General features: G+C 41.6%; 1 protein-coding gene and 2 non-coding genes across 3 annotated transcripts in view; all 3 read left to right on the top strand.

Annotated features, from left to right (window-relative positions):
* Positions 1 to 316: 316 nt before the first annotated feature.
* Positions 317 to 454, top strand: LOC138954044 (U4 spliceosomal RNA). The gene has a single exon (XR_011451710.1). It is a non-coding gene; the product is annotated as a U4 spliceosomal RNA (small nuclear RNA).
* Positions 455 to 1525: 1071 nt separating this feature from the next.
* LOC138953996 (U4 spliceosomal RNA) lies at positions 1526 to 1663 on the top strand. Its single transcript, XR_011451666.1, has one exon. It is a non-coding gene; the product is annotated as a U4 spliceosomal RNA (small nuclear RNA).
* Positions 1664 to 9801: 8138 nt separating this feature from the next.
* The window catches only part of LOC138953266 (visual system homeobox 2-like), a 59427-nt gene continuing 53519 nt past the window's right edge, over positions 9802 to 15709 (top strand). The window contains exon 1 of the mRNA XM_070325066.1: positions 9802 to 10303. Coding sequence (XP_070181167.1) covers positions 9802 to 10303 — 502 coding nt within the window. The remainder of the gene's footprint in view (positions 10304 to 15709) is intronic.

Raw genomic sequence — 15709 nt, 5'->3', positions numbered from 1 at the left:
GGAAATTACTTGTAGCAAAAGACATTGCCGCAATTTCTGTATGTAACCACACTTATTTTAAATTGCAGAAACGTTTTAGTTTCTGTCGTCTATTCTACATTTCATATCCCTAAACCCCGCCAAAAAGGTTTAAATCTTTTTTTTTTGTTATGACAAATAGAACACAATCAGGAAATAATATCGTTCGGTACCCAAAGTGTTCGTGTCCCTCAGTAATATAGTGCGAGTAATTTCAATATGTTTGCACATATTTGGGACACCTTCAGGTTTTCAGAATCTTTGTTGGGTTGGGGACTATTTTCACTAGTAGATCACTAGCTTTGCGCAGTGGCGGTACCATAGCCGATGAGGTATAACCGAGGCGTGGTTATTGCTAGTTGAAAACTATTCCCAATACCCCGCGCTGACGACCCTCGTGGTCGGCAAGCGCAATTTTTAACGGCTCCTACGGGAGCTAAACTCAAATAATGGAAGTGTATGGAATTATCATTGAAGCTTCAACCCTGAAAAGATTTCTCTATGGAAGGATGTTGAATAGTTAACTGACCATATTACGAATTCAACTGTGTCGTGAACAGTTGGAATGCGTCGCTTATCTGCACTTTCCCAAGAATGCAGCAAGGTCTCGTGAAAAACCCTGTTTATTAAAAAAAATATTTTGTATTACCTGAACTGGTGAATAAATCAGAAACTGTGTATAACAGTTTACCGGACTTCGATGATGTTGAGGGGCGAAGCTCTGGTCAGGGGGTCAAGGGGGGATTAGCACCCCAGCCGCTGAAGATAATGTAACTTTATGAGGTGCATTGTAGGCCTCTCCTGGAAGATAATAAAGTTAATCACTAGTGTTAATCTATTTCCAGTTTGTTTGGGTGTTTTTTTTGGGGGGGAGGATGGGGTGTTAACGAACCCCTAGAACCCCTCCCCCCCTCCCGCCAAGACTGTTTGCCCCTGAGTAAGCTGGTGTGGTTGTAGTCGGCTGTGGTGTTGTAGCAGCTGCATGTTTATAAAGAAGAAGGAAAAGACGGAAAAGAGACTTGGTTGACATTCTAAAGGGCGATAATCACCAATGCCATCAGTGGATATTTCCCTTAAATCATCCCTACCGCGTCTTTGCATGTTGTAGCTATACATGTAGGTTGTGTAATCATGTTCAGTTTCCATCAAAATGTATCTGATTTAACTTACAAAATCTGTTTGCTTGTGAAAAGAGTGGAAATTACTTGTAGCAAAAGACATCGTCGTAATTTCTATATATAACCACATGTGTTTTTGATTGCAGAAACGTTTTGATTTCTGTCGTCTATTCTACATTTTATATCCCCTAGCCCTGCCATAAACGTTTAAATCTGTGTATTTTTGCGATGACAAATATAACACAATCAGGAAACATCGTTCGGTACCCAAAGTGTTCGTGTCCTTCAGTAATATGCGAGTCATTTTAATATGTTTGCACATAGTTGGGACACCTTCAGGTTTTGAGGATATTTGTTGAGTTGGGGATTATTTTCACTAGTAGAACACTAGCTTTGCGCAGTGGCGGTACCATAGCCGATGAGGTGTAACCGAGGCGTGGTTATTGCTAGTTGAAAACTATTCCCAATACCCCGCGCTGACGACCCTCGTGGTCAGCAAGCGCAATTTTTAACGGCTCCTACGGGAGCTTAACTTAAATAAAGGAAGTACATGGAAATATCATCGAGACTTCAACGATGAAAAAATTTCGCTATGGAAGGATGTTGAACATATAATGACTTAAACTGTGTCGTGAACAGAAGGAATGCGTCACTATCATCTGCAATTTCCCAGGAATGTTGCAAGATCTCGTAAAAAATGCTGTTCATTGAGAGAAAAAAAAGTTAAATTATCTGAACTGCTGAATAAATCAGGAAATTCGTAAACCTATTTGGTACTTTGCCGATTTACCTTCTGACAGAGAAAAGGATCATTTAATTTTGATCTTTGATATTTGCGTGCACGCGTCGTCTTTGAAAAAATGAGAAAAGTGTCTGGTTGTTATGATTTATGTACTTTTTACTTTTGTGTTGAAAAATGATAGTTTTATTCTCACTCAAATTTAACTTAAACTGCGTGCGTTATTATCCTTTGTTGTTGAAATAAATAAAATTAAAACGAACTTAAAACATCCGAGAACGTGTATAGGTTTATATGTAGCCTATATTAGGAAGCCAACGCTTAAACAACAACAACAACAACAACAACAACAACAACAACAACATCAACAACAACAACAACAACAACAACAACAACAACAACAGTGGTAGCAACGGACACAACTGAACCAAGGGGTCAGCATCGACCTTATTCTCTGTTTTGTTCTGGACCAACTCTTTAAAAGTCTGCCCCTGACTCTGCGCAGATGTAATTTGCCCCAAAGGCCCGGCGCTCACCTATGTAAGGCCAGCAGGACAGACGACGCAGGGCGCTCAAAATAGCTCTGGGACTCTCCCAACAAGCGAGTAAGAGTCGAGTCTACAGCGAGTGTGGGTGGCTGCCCCTTGTGGATGAGATAAAACTCCGTTCAGCTCAGTATGCTGTCAGAGCCCACGCGGTAGAGAACTCTGCCTGCGAGGTCCTGACTGACTTTTTTCCTCAGCACCAAAATTATGAGGCCAACACCAAACATAGCACTCAACTCTTGGCCAAAACGCTACCCTTATCCGACACAGTAAACCGCATTCTAGCCGATAGCGGGGTGAAGGTCAGTGAGCTGGCCAGGGTCCCCCCGCCCTCCTACCCGCCTTGGCTTGAGGAAACCCCTACTATCATATACGACAGTGAAGATAATACTACCAAAAAAGATAACCCCGTCTACCTAGCTACTGTTACAAAAGAAACCCTAAACTACAAATTCTCGGAGCATTTAAAAGTCTTTACTGACGGATCCAAATTTGCAGACGGCAGCGTTGGCTGCGCCTTTGTGATCCCAGATCTCAAAATCTCAAGGAAATATACTCTTAATAAAGACATCTCCATATTCTCAGCCGAGCTATTTGCCTTGCTCATGGCATGCACTTTTATAAATGACCTCCCAGTCACACCGCGTGCGGTAGTTTTCTGCTCTGACTCGCGCTCTTCATTACAAGCTCTGCATCGAAACACATCAAATCGGGCAGAGCTACAAAGAGAAATCCTCTTTATATGTCACCAGTTAATCTCATCCGGCACATCCGTATCATTTCTCTGGGTCCCCTCTCACGTAGGGGTCCGGGGAAATGAACTGGCGGATGTCGCTGCCAAAGAAGCGGCAGAATCTAGCCCAGCTAACACTAACATCGGCTACTCAGTAACCGAGTTCTACAGTAAAATCCGTAAACTCATTCGAAGTCAGTACGTAACATCTCTGTCCTATCAACCCATTGATATGAACGATCTACACCCCGATCTCCCAACAAACCTCCTCACTATCTTCAGACGCCTCCGTGCCGGCGGCTGCCGCTTCCATATCTTTAACAAGTCCTGCCATTGTGGAGAACCCTATTCATTTCAACACATTTTCGCTCCATGCGCTACAAATAGAATTACCTTTAAAACCTTATATGACCATATGCAGCTCCATGGTCTGAGTCCCCAGGATTATCTGCGCAGTAGCAGTTCTCTAGGCTGGTCACACAGCTTGCTGCTGTGCCGACTGGTCAGGGACTCGGACATGGGGCTGTGGGTATAACTAAGCCCAGATTATCACATCAGCGTGTTTCAGTTTGAGGTCGAGTGGCTCCCGCCATCCCTCCTGATTCCAGCGACTACCTTCTAGACAACATATCCTCACCCAACGCCCACTAGTCGCCAAACTGTACATATTGTTTTTATTACCACGGCCTTCGTGGCTTACATCTTAATCCTTTTATTTGTAAAAAGTTTTGAGATTTATTGTTCGTGTTCCTCTTACTTGCTCATCTATTTGGTTTTATTGGTGATCCTGAAAGGTTCCACTTTTTAACTCGATTTGAAATAAAATAAAAATAATATTACAAGCCCGTTATTCAAGATATAGAATACAGACTTATAATTCTTACCAAGAAACATCTTAACTACTTTTCATTTTAACAAATTCCACAGAGCATTATCAACTCAACCCCACCCCCTGCCCTCCTCTCCTTATTTTTTGTTTCTTTCTTTCCTCTTTTTGAAAGCGGACAAACACTCAAGTCCTTAATGGCTCAAAACCGTAGGACTTTTAATATTAATTTTTAACGACGCACTCAGATTATTGAGGTGATTCTTTTTTTTTCTCCCAAGCCCGCTGTACGCTGCGTGAAAAGAAAAGGGGCCAAGTAATCGTCATAATCCCTATCGCAGCATATAGTGTAGTGGCGACTGCGCAGATGTATTTTGCCCTTAAAGCATATGTATCCTTGGCACACAGGGTCAAAAATGCCAAATATAAGGCCTTAAAAAAATAAGCCCTTATTTTCAAAATAAGGCCTTATTTTTGAAAATAAGCCCTTATTTTCTAGATACCTAGTGGTAAGGCGTCCGCCCCGTGATCGGGAGGTCGTGGGTTCGAACCCCGGCCGGGTCATACCTAAGACTTTAAAATTGGCAATCTAGTGGCTGCTCCGCCTGGCGTCTGGCATTATGGGGTTAGTGCTAGGACTGGTTGGTCCGGTGTCAGAATAATGTGACTGGGTGAGACATGAAGCCTGTGCTGCGACTTCTGTCTTGTGTGTGGCGCACGTTATAGGTCAAAGCAGCACCGCCTTGATATTGCCCTTCATGGTCGGCTGGGCGTTAAGCAAACAAACAACTCGTCTCCTGCTTACTTCTCTGAACTCCTCACCGTCTATTCTCCAGCAAGACAACTCCGTGCCTCTTCTGACTGTCGCATCCTCACCATTCCACACACCAAAACCAAAACATACGGACAACGCACATTTACTTTCTGCGCACCCACACAATGGAATTCTTTCCCCTTTCACATCCGCCACTCTCAGTCACCCCAAGCATTCAAACGAGCACTTAAAACACACCTCTTCAAGAAATACAACCCCTGATTTTGTTTTTCTCAGTCCATCAGTTGGCTACATGTAGAGTATTTGTTGTTTTAGTGATAATGAGATGATGTATATAAACATCAAGGGCTGTTTTCAGAATTGTTGATAACATGTTCTGTTTGATAAAGGGTATTCAGCTTGTATTTCCTTGTTTTCACTACCTATTTTATTCATGTTTTTTTTTACTTAGTTAGTGGAAGAATTTTCTGTAATGTATGTTTGATGGTGTATGCTTTTAATTAAGCGTTGTTGACTATGAATGTAGATGTAAATGCTTGTATAACTGTGTTTTAATTTTAAATGTGTCAAGCGCAAAGAGCATAATTGTAAAGTTATGATGTTGCGCTATATAAATGCTCATTTATTATTATTATTATTATTATTATTATTATTATTATTATTATTATTATTATCATTATACACGCACACGTACTCACACATGTACACAAACACATAAACGTAGACACAAAGACACACAGATACGTAAAGACATTACAACACACAAACACACAAACACACACACATACACACACACACTCACGCACGCACACACACACACACACACACACACACACACACACACACACACACACACACACACACACACACACACACACACACACACTCTCTTTCTCTCTCTTTCTCTCTCTCTCTCTCTCTCTCTCTCTCTCTCTCTCTCTCCCTATTTCTCTCTTTCTCTCTCTTTCTCTCTCTGTCTGTGAGTCAGTTCGTTCGTCAGTCCGTTTGTCTGTCTATCTGTCTATCAGTCCGTCTGTTTGTCTGTGTCTCTCCTCTCTCTCTTTCTAACGCCGCTCTCTCTGTGTACCAGCATACAACTGAGAGGCGCAAAAATAAGGCCTTAAAAAAAATAAGGCCTTAAAAAAATAAGGCCTTATTTTTTTAAGGCCTTATTTTTTAAGGCCTTATTTCCAATATGACCTTGGAAAAATAAGGCCTTATTTCTGGTAAGGCCTTATTCTGAAATAAGGCCTTCAAAAAATAAGGCCTGACAAAAATAAGCCCATACAAAAATAAGCCCTGATTTTAGAAATAAGGCCTTATTTCATGAAAATAAGACCTTATTTCCTGAAATAAGGCCTTATTCATTTAAGATCTTATTTTGGGGATTTTTGACCCTTTGTGCCAAGGATACATACGTGTGACAGGTGTCACAAGAGGTGAAAATGTGTCACTTGACGTTGTTTTTCGTTGCCATGCAGCATTTATATATATATATATATATATATAGAGAGAGAGAGAGAGAGAGAGAGAGAGAGAGAGAGAGAGAGAGAGAGAGAGAGAGAGAGAGAGAGAGAGAGAGAGAGAGAGAGAGAGAGCGAATTCTCTACATTTTCCTTTTCTTTAATGAAATGCCAAAGCGAAGTTGTTGTTCAATATTCATAAAACACACCAAAAACCAAACACACACACACACACCCACACACACACACACACACACACACACACACACCCACACACACACACACACACGCACACACACACACACATACACACGAGTTGTTCTATAAATTCTTTGTTTATTTCTTTGTTTCTTTGTTTCTTTCTCTTTCCATTTTCTGTCAAATTCCCTCCATTTAAAAGCAGTCAAATTAAGAGGATTAATCACAAACTAATCAGGTTTTGTACTTTATTTGCATTCTTTCGTACTCGCGTAGTTACAGAATATACCAAAATAGTTCAGGAGCTATGTCTCTCCCTCTCTCTCTTTCTAGCTCGATCCCTGTCTGTCTCTCTCTTAATCTATATTTAACGGTTATAATCTAATCCAATCCACACTCACTCTCTCTCTCTTTCTCTCTCTCTCTCTCTCTCTCTCTCTCTCTCTCTCTCTCTCTCTCTCTCTCTCTCTCTCTCCCTCTCTCTCTCTCTCTCTCTCTCACTCTCACTCCTCTCCTCTCTTTCTCTCTTTCTCTCTCTCTCTCCCCTCTCTCTCTTTCTCTGTATAAGAACTGAAGTTTATCTCGAAATTGAGAAACATTACAGTTTGAGTGTGGACAAAAATCAGTGACGAAAACAGAGATACTTACTCGTAGAGAAAGAAAGAAAGAAAGAAAGAAGAAAAGAAAGACTGAAGGAAAGAAAAACTGAAAGTAAGAAAGAAAGAAAAAAAGAAAGAAAGAAAGAAAGAAAGAAAGAAAGAAAGAAAGAAAGAAAGAAAGGAAGAAAAAAGAAACTGAAAGAAAAAAAGAAAGAAAGAAAGAAAGAAAGAAAACATGAAAGAAATCATGAAAGAAAGAACGAACTTCGAAAGATCAAGTTCTGATGTAAGAACGAACAAACGAACGAACGAACAAACGCACGAGCGAGCGAACGAGCGAACGAACGCAAGAAGGAAGGAAGGAAGGAACGAACGAACGAACGAAAGAAACAACGAGCGAACCAACTAACGAACAAACGAACGAAGGAACGAACAAAAGCAAGAACAACAAAAAAAGCAACAACAACAAAAGCATCCAAACAAACATGAAGCACGTTCAAGCACAGTAAGCAGACTCAGAAGGACGCATTTATCCAACAAGTAACCGCGTCGACCACATCAGAAAGAAATCCCTGTATATCAAACAAACCAAGCAACTGCCTCAGAACCAGCTGAAAGACTCCAGCAATGACTGAGAAAGAAACCGACTGACTGCCATCAAAATCCGGCGACAAGCCTCAGTTGGTCGGTTATCAAAATCCTGCTATCACTGCTATCACTGAGAACCCCATTTCCCTCACCCCCTTCGATCTCTACTTGAAGCTCCTCCCCCTTTCACAACGACACACTGTCGTGTTTCCAGCTCAACCCTCAGGGGGGCAGGGCAGAACCCACGAGCCAGGAATTTGATTGACAGGTCTAAATAGCACCACCCTCACGCGCCGCCGCCTCGCCGTATTCTCTCTCGGTCTCTATCCTTCTATCTTCCTCTCTCTCGCTCTCAACGCTTCTCCACGCTTTACAGCCTTCTATGACCTGTAGGAAGAAGGGGAGTTTTGCATAGAGACAATAGCCAATTAGGCCCAAGCCAGCGAGTTGAGCGAACTGAGCGCTAAGGTATAGGAAAGAACCTGTGGCGTATCTCTAGGGGGTGGAGCCTCTAGGGGAAGGGAGGGGGGGGGGAGGGCGGAGAGGAAGGGAGGAAAAGGGGGGGGGGGGGAGAGTAGAAGAAACCTATAGCGATTGGACTGTAGGGCTGGTGTCGTTACGTCAGCCGGTTAATCGTTGGAGAAATTGCGCGCATCGCATGGCGAGGCCTGTCAAGGATTAGCCACTAATCAAGCCTCCCTGTTCCGGGCCTCTCGCTACATAGCTGGTGGGCATTTTTCTCTCCCTGCCAGTCCACTCCGTGTCGGCTTTTCTGCCTCTCTTGTGTCTCCCACCCTCTCTCTTCTTCCCTCTGGACTCCCTCGTGCCCAGTGGGTCGTCGTTGTCAAGTGGCAGAGTTGCCTTACACCGGCGTGACAGAGCCAGTTATCGTCGCCAGCATTACCATCATCGCTGTCATCGAAGCCTGACCGTTTCAGTCCTGGAGCAATGTGCATATCGTTTGCTTTTCTCTCCGTTCCACAGTAAGATCGCCGTTGTCAGTTTAAAGTGGCTGGATCAACTTATACTGTGTGACAGACTTCTGTTATCGTCGCCATCATCACCATCGTCATCCTCGATGCCTGACAATTTGCTGTAACTATTTGTGTATGGAAGCCTTGTAAAGTAAAATCGGTGAGAGGATATTCTACGAAATTGCTGTTATTCACCTTGGGAGAGCCTGTTATTAAATTCTGTGACACTTTTTCCGGACGTTGATCTTTTATTTTCCTTTTTCCTGGAATTTTCTGCGAATGAGTTCGTCTGTGCCTCGAGGGTTTGGATGTCTTCAGACTCAGTTGTGAACGCAAACATGCCATGCTGTTTTCGCTGCTAAATCGTGACCTAAGCTAATCCAGCGTCTTCGAGGATTCCATTTACACTCCTGTTGTGATGTTGAGCAATCAATAGTGTCAGTCTGTGTTTTACGAGACAACTAGAACGTTCTCCACCTATCGGTTGATAATTTACTACACGCTGCGATTTCCGTTCGACGTGCTAAGTAGTAAATCTTAGACGTTTTTTTGCCGTTTGTTCGTTGAAAGAATTTATCTTACAACCACCGACATCTTGACTTTGAAGTGAAAAGCGTACGTCTGTGACAAGAATGTAGTCTCGCGATAGTTGTTAAAGTCAAAGGTTCGAAACTGCTTGTGAGGATTAAACTAAAGATATATGATACCATTATTTTACGAACGTTCGTTGTTAACGAGAAATGAATGCTGTAGAAATTGCAGTACAGCTTGAACGATTTGATTCAAATTACTAAAAAGTGTAAACAGTTCTACACCTTGACATTCTGAGTAATGCCTGAAAAAGAGTGTACTGGCTCGTAAATTGTCGCGTCGTACATGAACTATGAATTCTTGTAGTGTATAACAGAATCAGATGTGCGTAGATTGCACTGAGAGCAGTAAGAACAAATCACTTATAAAAGAAGGGAACTAGAAAAAAAGAAAGACTTATTGATCAAGGCTTCTGCAACCGACTTGTAACTAGTTGATGTAATTCTCTTTAGCAATTTGAAACATTTTTAAGTCGTGGAAAAAAAAGAAGAAGAAGAAAGAAAGAGAAATTGATCAGTGCTGGTGCAACACACGTTTATAACCAGTTGCTCTCATTGTCTCCAGTGATTTGAGGCGTCTTTTCGACACAGTTTCAAATTATCAGTTAATTCAATCCAACACCAAAGCCGTCAAAATGATGAACGGATTGCTAAACTCTGCCGGGCAGATGTCCTCGTTCCCCAACCACAACTACAGCGGCGCAGGCAACACGCCGCATCACCACTTCGGACAGATGTACAGCCAACAGAGGTCATCCTTCGCCATCCAAGAACTTCTGGGACTCAACTCCTGCCGCCAGAACGGGGCCAGCCCGGACCTCATGGACACAAACGGGGTGGTTTCGGGTAGCCTACCCGGGATGTACCACCTCCCCAGCCTGGGACCCTCCAACACGGGTATGCCGGGTGGGCACAGAGTTCCTGGGATGGACGGTCAGGCGCCATCGTTCCTTCGCGAACAGCCGATGGGCGGGGGTGCGGGAGGGGGCCCTTTCTGCCCGTGGAGGTTCGATCCTCTGACCTCCCAGTCCCCCCACATGCCCCAAGGAATGTCCCCCGCGGCCCCGCGCTTCCCCGGAATCAGTCGTCATGGTGACGACCTTAACTTCGGCTTCAAACACAACATTGCTGATGATGGTGAGTGTGAATGTGAGTGTGTGTTAGTTAGTGGTTTTGTTGTTGTTGCGTGTGGGTGTGTGTTTTGACTGGTATTTGAGTCTGTGTTATTATTGGATTGTGTTTGTTTGTTTGTTTTTATTTGTTTTAATTTTGTTTGTTTATTTGTTTGTTCTGTTGCATCACTTTTTCTGCCTGTCCGTCTATCTATCTACCCGTCAGACTCTTGTATCCATCTATCTATCCGTTACACCCGTGTGTCTATTTTTCTTTGTCTTTGTCTGTTTGTCTCTCTGTCTCTCTGTCTGTCTGTTTGTCTCTCTGTCTCTCTGTCTCTCTGTCTCTGTCTCTGTGTCTGTGTCTGTGTGTTCCTATGTCTCTGTCTCTGCCTCTCTGCCTCTCTGTCTCTGTCTCTCTGTCTCATTCTTAAATAATTTCTGTCTTATGTATTTATTTATGTATTTATTTATTTATTTATTTGTATTTCATATACATTTTTAGGAGGGGGGCGATGGGGAGGGGGGGGGGGGGTGTCAGATGATTCTTGTTCACGCATGATTTGTTTTCTTATCGATTTGTTTTTCCCGTGTTGCAACATATGTTTTAACCGAGCAAGCAGTCCATGCAGCGATAATGTTTCTTTACGTTTTATTTTAATGTTATTTATTTATTTTAATCAAATGTACTGTTCATTTGACATTTTTGACAGCTGCTTTAGATAGTGCTCTTGATATAAGGCGTTCCTTCACATTTGTCATTTACATGTACATGCTATCTTCTGCTTCAAATCCATTCTTAAAGGTATGCTTAGAAGGCGGTAGATTCATACGCGTAAAACAATGAACGACCCAATAATAACCATACTACTCGTCAAAAGAAATCAAACAGGTGCGTTTTATGTAGATTTTTGCGTTAAGAGTTTAAAAAGTTGTTTCATTCATATTCCAGACAGGTATACGGTGGATATTTCTTTTATTTGTATTTTACCTTTTAAACCTACATGAACAATTTTAAATCAGTCGTCGACGCAGTTTCTCAAAGTTATGTAAGCATTTCAGTGTATTTTAATTGCTCAAGAACTCAAGAAAAGTCAAACATTTTTACCTACGTATTCTGCATATCTCTTAAAAACAAAAGCAAACTTTTTAGCAATCGAACAACAAAACAACCAAACAACCAAACAACTAAACGAACAAACCAACGATAAAAATCCAAAGAAACAAACAAACAAACAAACAAGCAAACAAACAAATAAACAAACAAACAAACAAACGTGTGTCGTTCCCATTGTTTTCTTTACAAAAACCATGGTACCTATGCTTAAAATGCCTACTTTGCTCCCTCTTAATATCTATATGCCTTTGTCATATTTTTAGACTGGAGAGAGAAAGAGAGAAAGAGAGAGAGAGAGAGGGAGATAGAGAGAGAGAGGGAGAGGGAGAGAAAGAGAGAGAGAGAGAGAGAGAGAGAGAGAGAGAGAGAGAGAGACGGACAGACAGACAGAAAAACAGACAGACAGAGGATCACACACACACACACACACACACACACACACACACACACACACACACACACACACACACACACACACACACACACACAAACACAGGCACACAAACACAGGCACACAAACACACAAACACACAAACACACACACACACACACACACACACACACACACACACACACACACACACACACACACCTACATCTATCTATCTATCTGTCTATCTACCTATCTATTCAACGTGTCTCATCAAGCAGTATTAATGGAGTAATCAAAACTTTAAAACGCGCACGTGAGAACAAAGGCAATGTTAAATGTGTACTTATACTTGTTTGATCTTCGTAATAATTCAGGGGGGAAAGGGGGGGGGGGAGGCTGTTTTGCTTTTAATGTAATCTTTCAATTCGATTTTTCAAAAAATAACGGTGGGCCCGAGAAAAATGTCAAAGCCGTTGAAAAAAAAAATGAAAAAAAAGAAGAAAACAGTAACAACTAGCCTGTAATTCAATTCCATTACGGTGGACACGTGACAATATCGCATCTCGTTTAAATTTCCGAGACCTTACGAGACCTGCGTCGCATCGCCTCACCCGCTCTAATTAGGCCCACTTTAATCACTCTAATAAAGTTTTAAATGGGATCCGTGACTTTCAATTAAGTTCACCTTTTCCTGGTGGCCCCACTATCTTGTATCCAATTACGTCTTCTAATGGATCCAGCAGGATGGGCAACACGGGGGAAAAACAGAGTTTGATTGACTTGAGCGAAAAAGTGGCAACATTTTTGATACGCTGGAGGAGACACGCTGATCAAAGATTTCCTGTTGATTTATGGCGATCATGTTTTTCTCGGGTTTTTTCCGTTTTTTTTTCTCCGGTTTTTTCTTTCTTTCTTTCTTTCTTTCTTTCTTTCTTTCTTTTTCTTGTTCTTTTTCGTCTCCTCCTTTTCCTTTCTTTTCTTTTCAGTTGTTTTTCTTCTCTTGCTTTTTCTTCAAAGGTATTGACAACAACAAAATATGTCATAGCACCGCCTTTCTGAAAGTCCTTCATCACCAAACCCCCACCATCACGGCACTTTCTCTTACTGTCTTTGTTTCTCTCCGTCTCTTTACTGTTTTTATATTTAGTCAAGTTTTGACTAAATATTTTAACATCGAGGGGGAATCGAAACGAGGGTCGTGGTGTATGTGCGTGTGTGCGTGTGTGTGTGTGTCTGTGTGTGTGTCTGTGTGTGTGTGTGTGTGTGTAGAGCGATTCAGACTAAACTACTGGACCGATCTTTATGAAATTTGACATGAGAGTTCCTGGGTATGAAATCCCCGAACGTTTTTTTCATTTTTTTGATAAATGTCTTTGATGACGTCATATCCGGCTTTTCGTGAAAGTTGAGGCGGCACTGTCACGCCCTCATTTTTCAACCAAATTGGTTGAAATTTTGGTCAAGTACTCTTCGACGAAGCCCGGGGTTCGGTATTGCATTTCAGCTTGGTGGCTTAAAAATTAATTAATGACTTTGGTCATTAAAAATCTGAAAATTGTAAAAAAAATTAAAAATTTATAAAACGATCCAAATTTACGTTTATCTTATTCTCCATCATTTGCTGATTCCAAAAACATATCAATATGTTATATTTGGATTAAAAACAAGCTCTGAAAATTAAATATATAAAAATTATTATCAAATTTTTTTTTTCGAAATCAATTTAAAAACACTTTCATCGTATTCCTTGTCGGTTCCTGATTCCAAAAATATATAGATATGATATGTTTGGATTAAAAACACGCTCAGAAAGTTAAAACGAAGAGAGGTACAGAAAAGCGTGCTATCCTTCTTAGCGCAACGAATACCCCGCTCTTCTTGTCAATTCCACGGGCACTGCCTTTGCCACGGGCGGTGGAGTGACGATGCTACGAGTATACGGTCTTGCTGCGTTCAGTTTCATTCTGTGAGTTCGACAGCTACTTGACTAAATATTGTATTTTCGCCTTGCGCGACTTGTTATATTTAGTCAAGTTTTGACTAAATATTTTAACATCGAGGGGGAATCGAAACGAGGGTCGTGGTGTATGTGTGTGTGTGTGTGCGTGTGTGCGTGTGTGTGTGTGTGTAGAGCGATTCAGACTAAACTACTGGACCGATCTTTATGAAATTTGACATGAGAGTTCCTGGGTATGAAATCCCCGAACGTTTTTTTCATTTTTTTGATAAATGTCTTTGATGACGTCATATCCGGCTTTTCGTGAAAGTTGAGGCGGCACTGTCACGCCCTCATTTTTCAACCAAATTGGTTGAAATTTTGGTCAAGTACTCTTCGACGAAGCCCGGGGTTCGGTATTGCATTTCAGCTTGGTGGCTTAAAAATTAATTTATGACTTTGGTCATTAAAAATCTGAAAATTGTAAAAAAAAATAAAAATTTATAAAACGATCCAAATTTACGTTTATCTTATTCGCCATCATTTGCTGATTCCAAAAACATATCAATATGTTATATTCGGATGAAAAACAAGCTCTAAAAATTAAATATATAAAAATTATTATCAAATTTTTTTTTTCGAAATCAATTTAAAAACACTTTCATCTTATTCCTTGTCGGTTCCTGATTCCAAAAATATATAGATATGATATGTTTGGATTAAAAACACGCTCAGAAAGTTAAAACGAAGAGAGGTACAGAAAAGCGTGCTATCCTTCTCAGCGCAACGAATACCCCGCTCTTCTTGTCAATTCCACGTGCACTGCCTTTGCCACGGGCGGTGGAGTGACGATGCTACGAGTATACGGTCTTGCTGCGTTGCGTTCAGTTTCATTCTGTGAGTTCGACAGCTACTTGACTAAATATTGTATTTTCGCCTTACGCGACTTGTTTTTAACATCCCTTCTCTTTCTTTCGTTCTATGTCATCACAGTGCGTCCTCCGCCTTTCCATGCATATATCTTTCTGTCTGGAATTCTATTAGCGTTTGTCTGTAGATTTCTATGTCTGTCTTTATCTGTCTTTATCTGTGTCTCTCTGTGTTTCGCTTTGTCTCTCTGTCTATGTCTCTCTAGCTCTATCTTTCTCTCCCCCCCCCCCCCACACACACACATGCATGCACAAAAGCCCCAAACATCTGACGATGAGAGAGAAAGAAGAGAGAGAGAGAGAGAGAGAGAGAGACAGACAGACAGACAGACAGACAGACAGACAGACAGACAGACAGACAGACAGACAGACAGACAGACAGACAGACGGAAAGACGGACAGACATAGGACAGCAGGTAAGAAACAGAGCGTGACAGAAGGACTACATCTCATATACTGATTATCTCTGACGGATGCCGCGGAAACAGTGTGCTTTTTCCTTTACTCATAAATCTTCATAAACAGCACGTCATTATAAGTAACTCAATCCACCTCGCAGCCGACCTCAGAGATGCGATCAATGCTCTTGTCCATCGGTCAAGTTTTGCACAAGGAAACACATACCATTTAATAAGCAGCCCCCATTGATCGGGTGCTCTTGTGCTCTTTCGCAGTTATTTCTCTGACAAAGTCTTTGTATCTTGGATTGACTGTCTGTAGATCGTTCGGTCTGTGTGTCTGTCTAAGTATCTGTGTAAGTTGCTCGCCTTCTCCCTCTCTCTTTTTTTTAACATTTAGTCAAGTTTTGACTAAATGTTTTAACATAGAGGGGGAATCGAGACGAGGGTCGTGGTGTATGTGTGTGTGTGTGTGTGTGTGTGTGTGTGTGTGTGTGTGTGTGTGTGTGTGTGTGTGTGTGTGTGTGTGTGTGTGTGTGTGTAGAGCGATTCAGAGTAAACTACTGGACCGATCTTTATGAAATTTGACACCAAAGTCATTAATTAATTTTTAAGCCACCAAGCTGAAATGCAATACGGAAGTCCGGCCTTTGTCGAAGATTGCTTGGCCAAAATTTC

Source organism: Littorina saxatilis, linkage group LG17 (assembly GCF_037325665.1).
Source record: "Littorina saxatilis isolate snail1 linkage group LG17, US_GU_Lsax_2.0, whole genome shotgun sequence".
NCBI classification, from domain to species: domain Eukaryota; kingdom Metazoa; phylum Mollusca; class Gastropoda; order Littorinimorpha; family Littorinidae; genus Littorina; species Littorina saxatilis.
The sequence above is the reverse complement of the archived record's forward strand: the minus strand, read 5'-3'. Positions and strand labels throughout refer to the sequence as shown.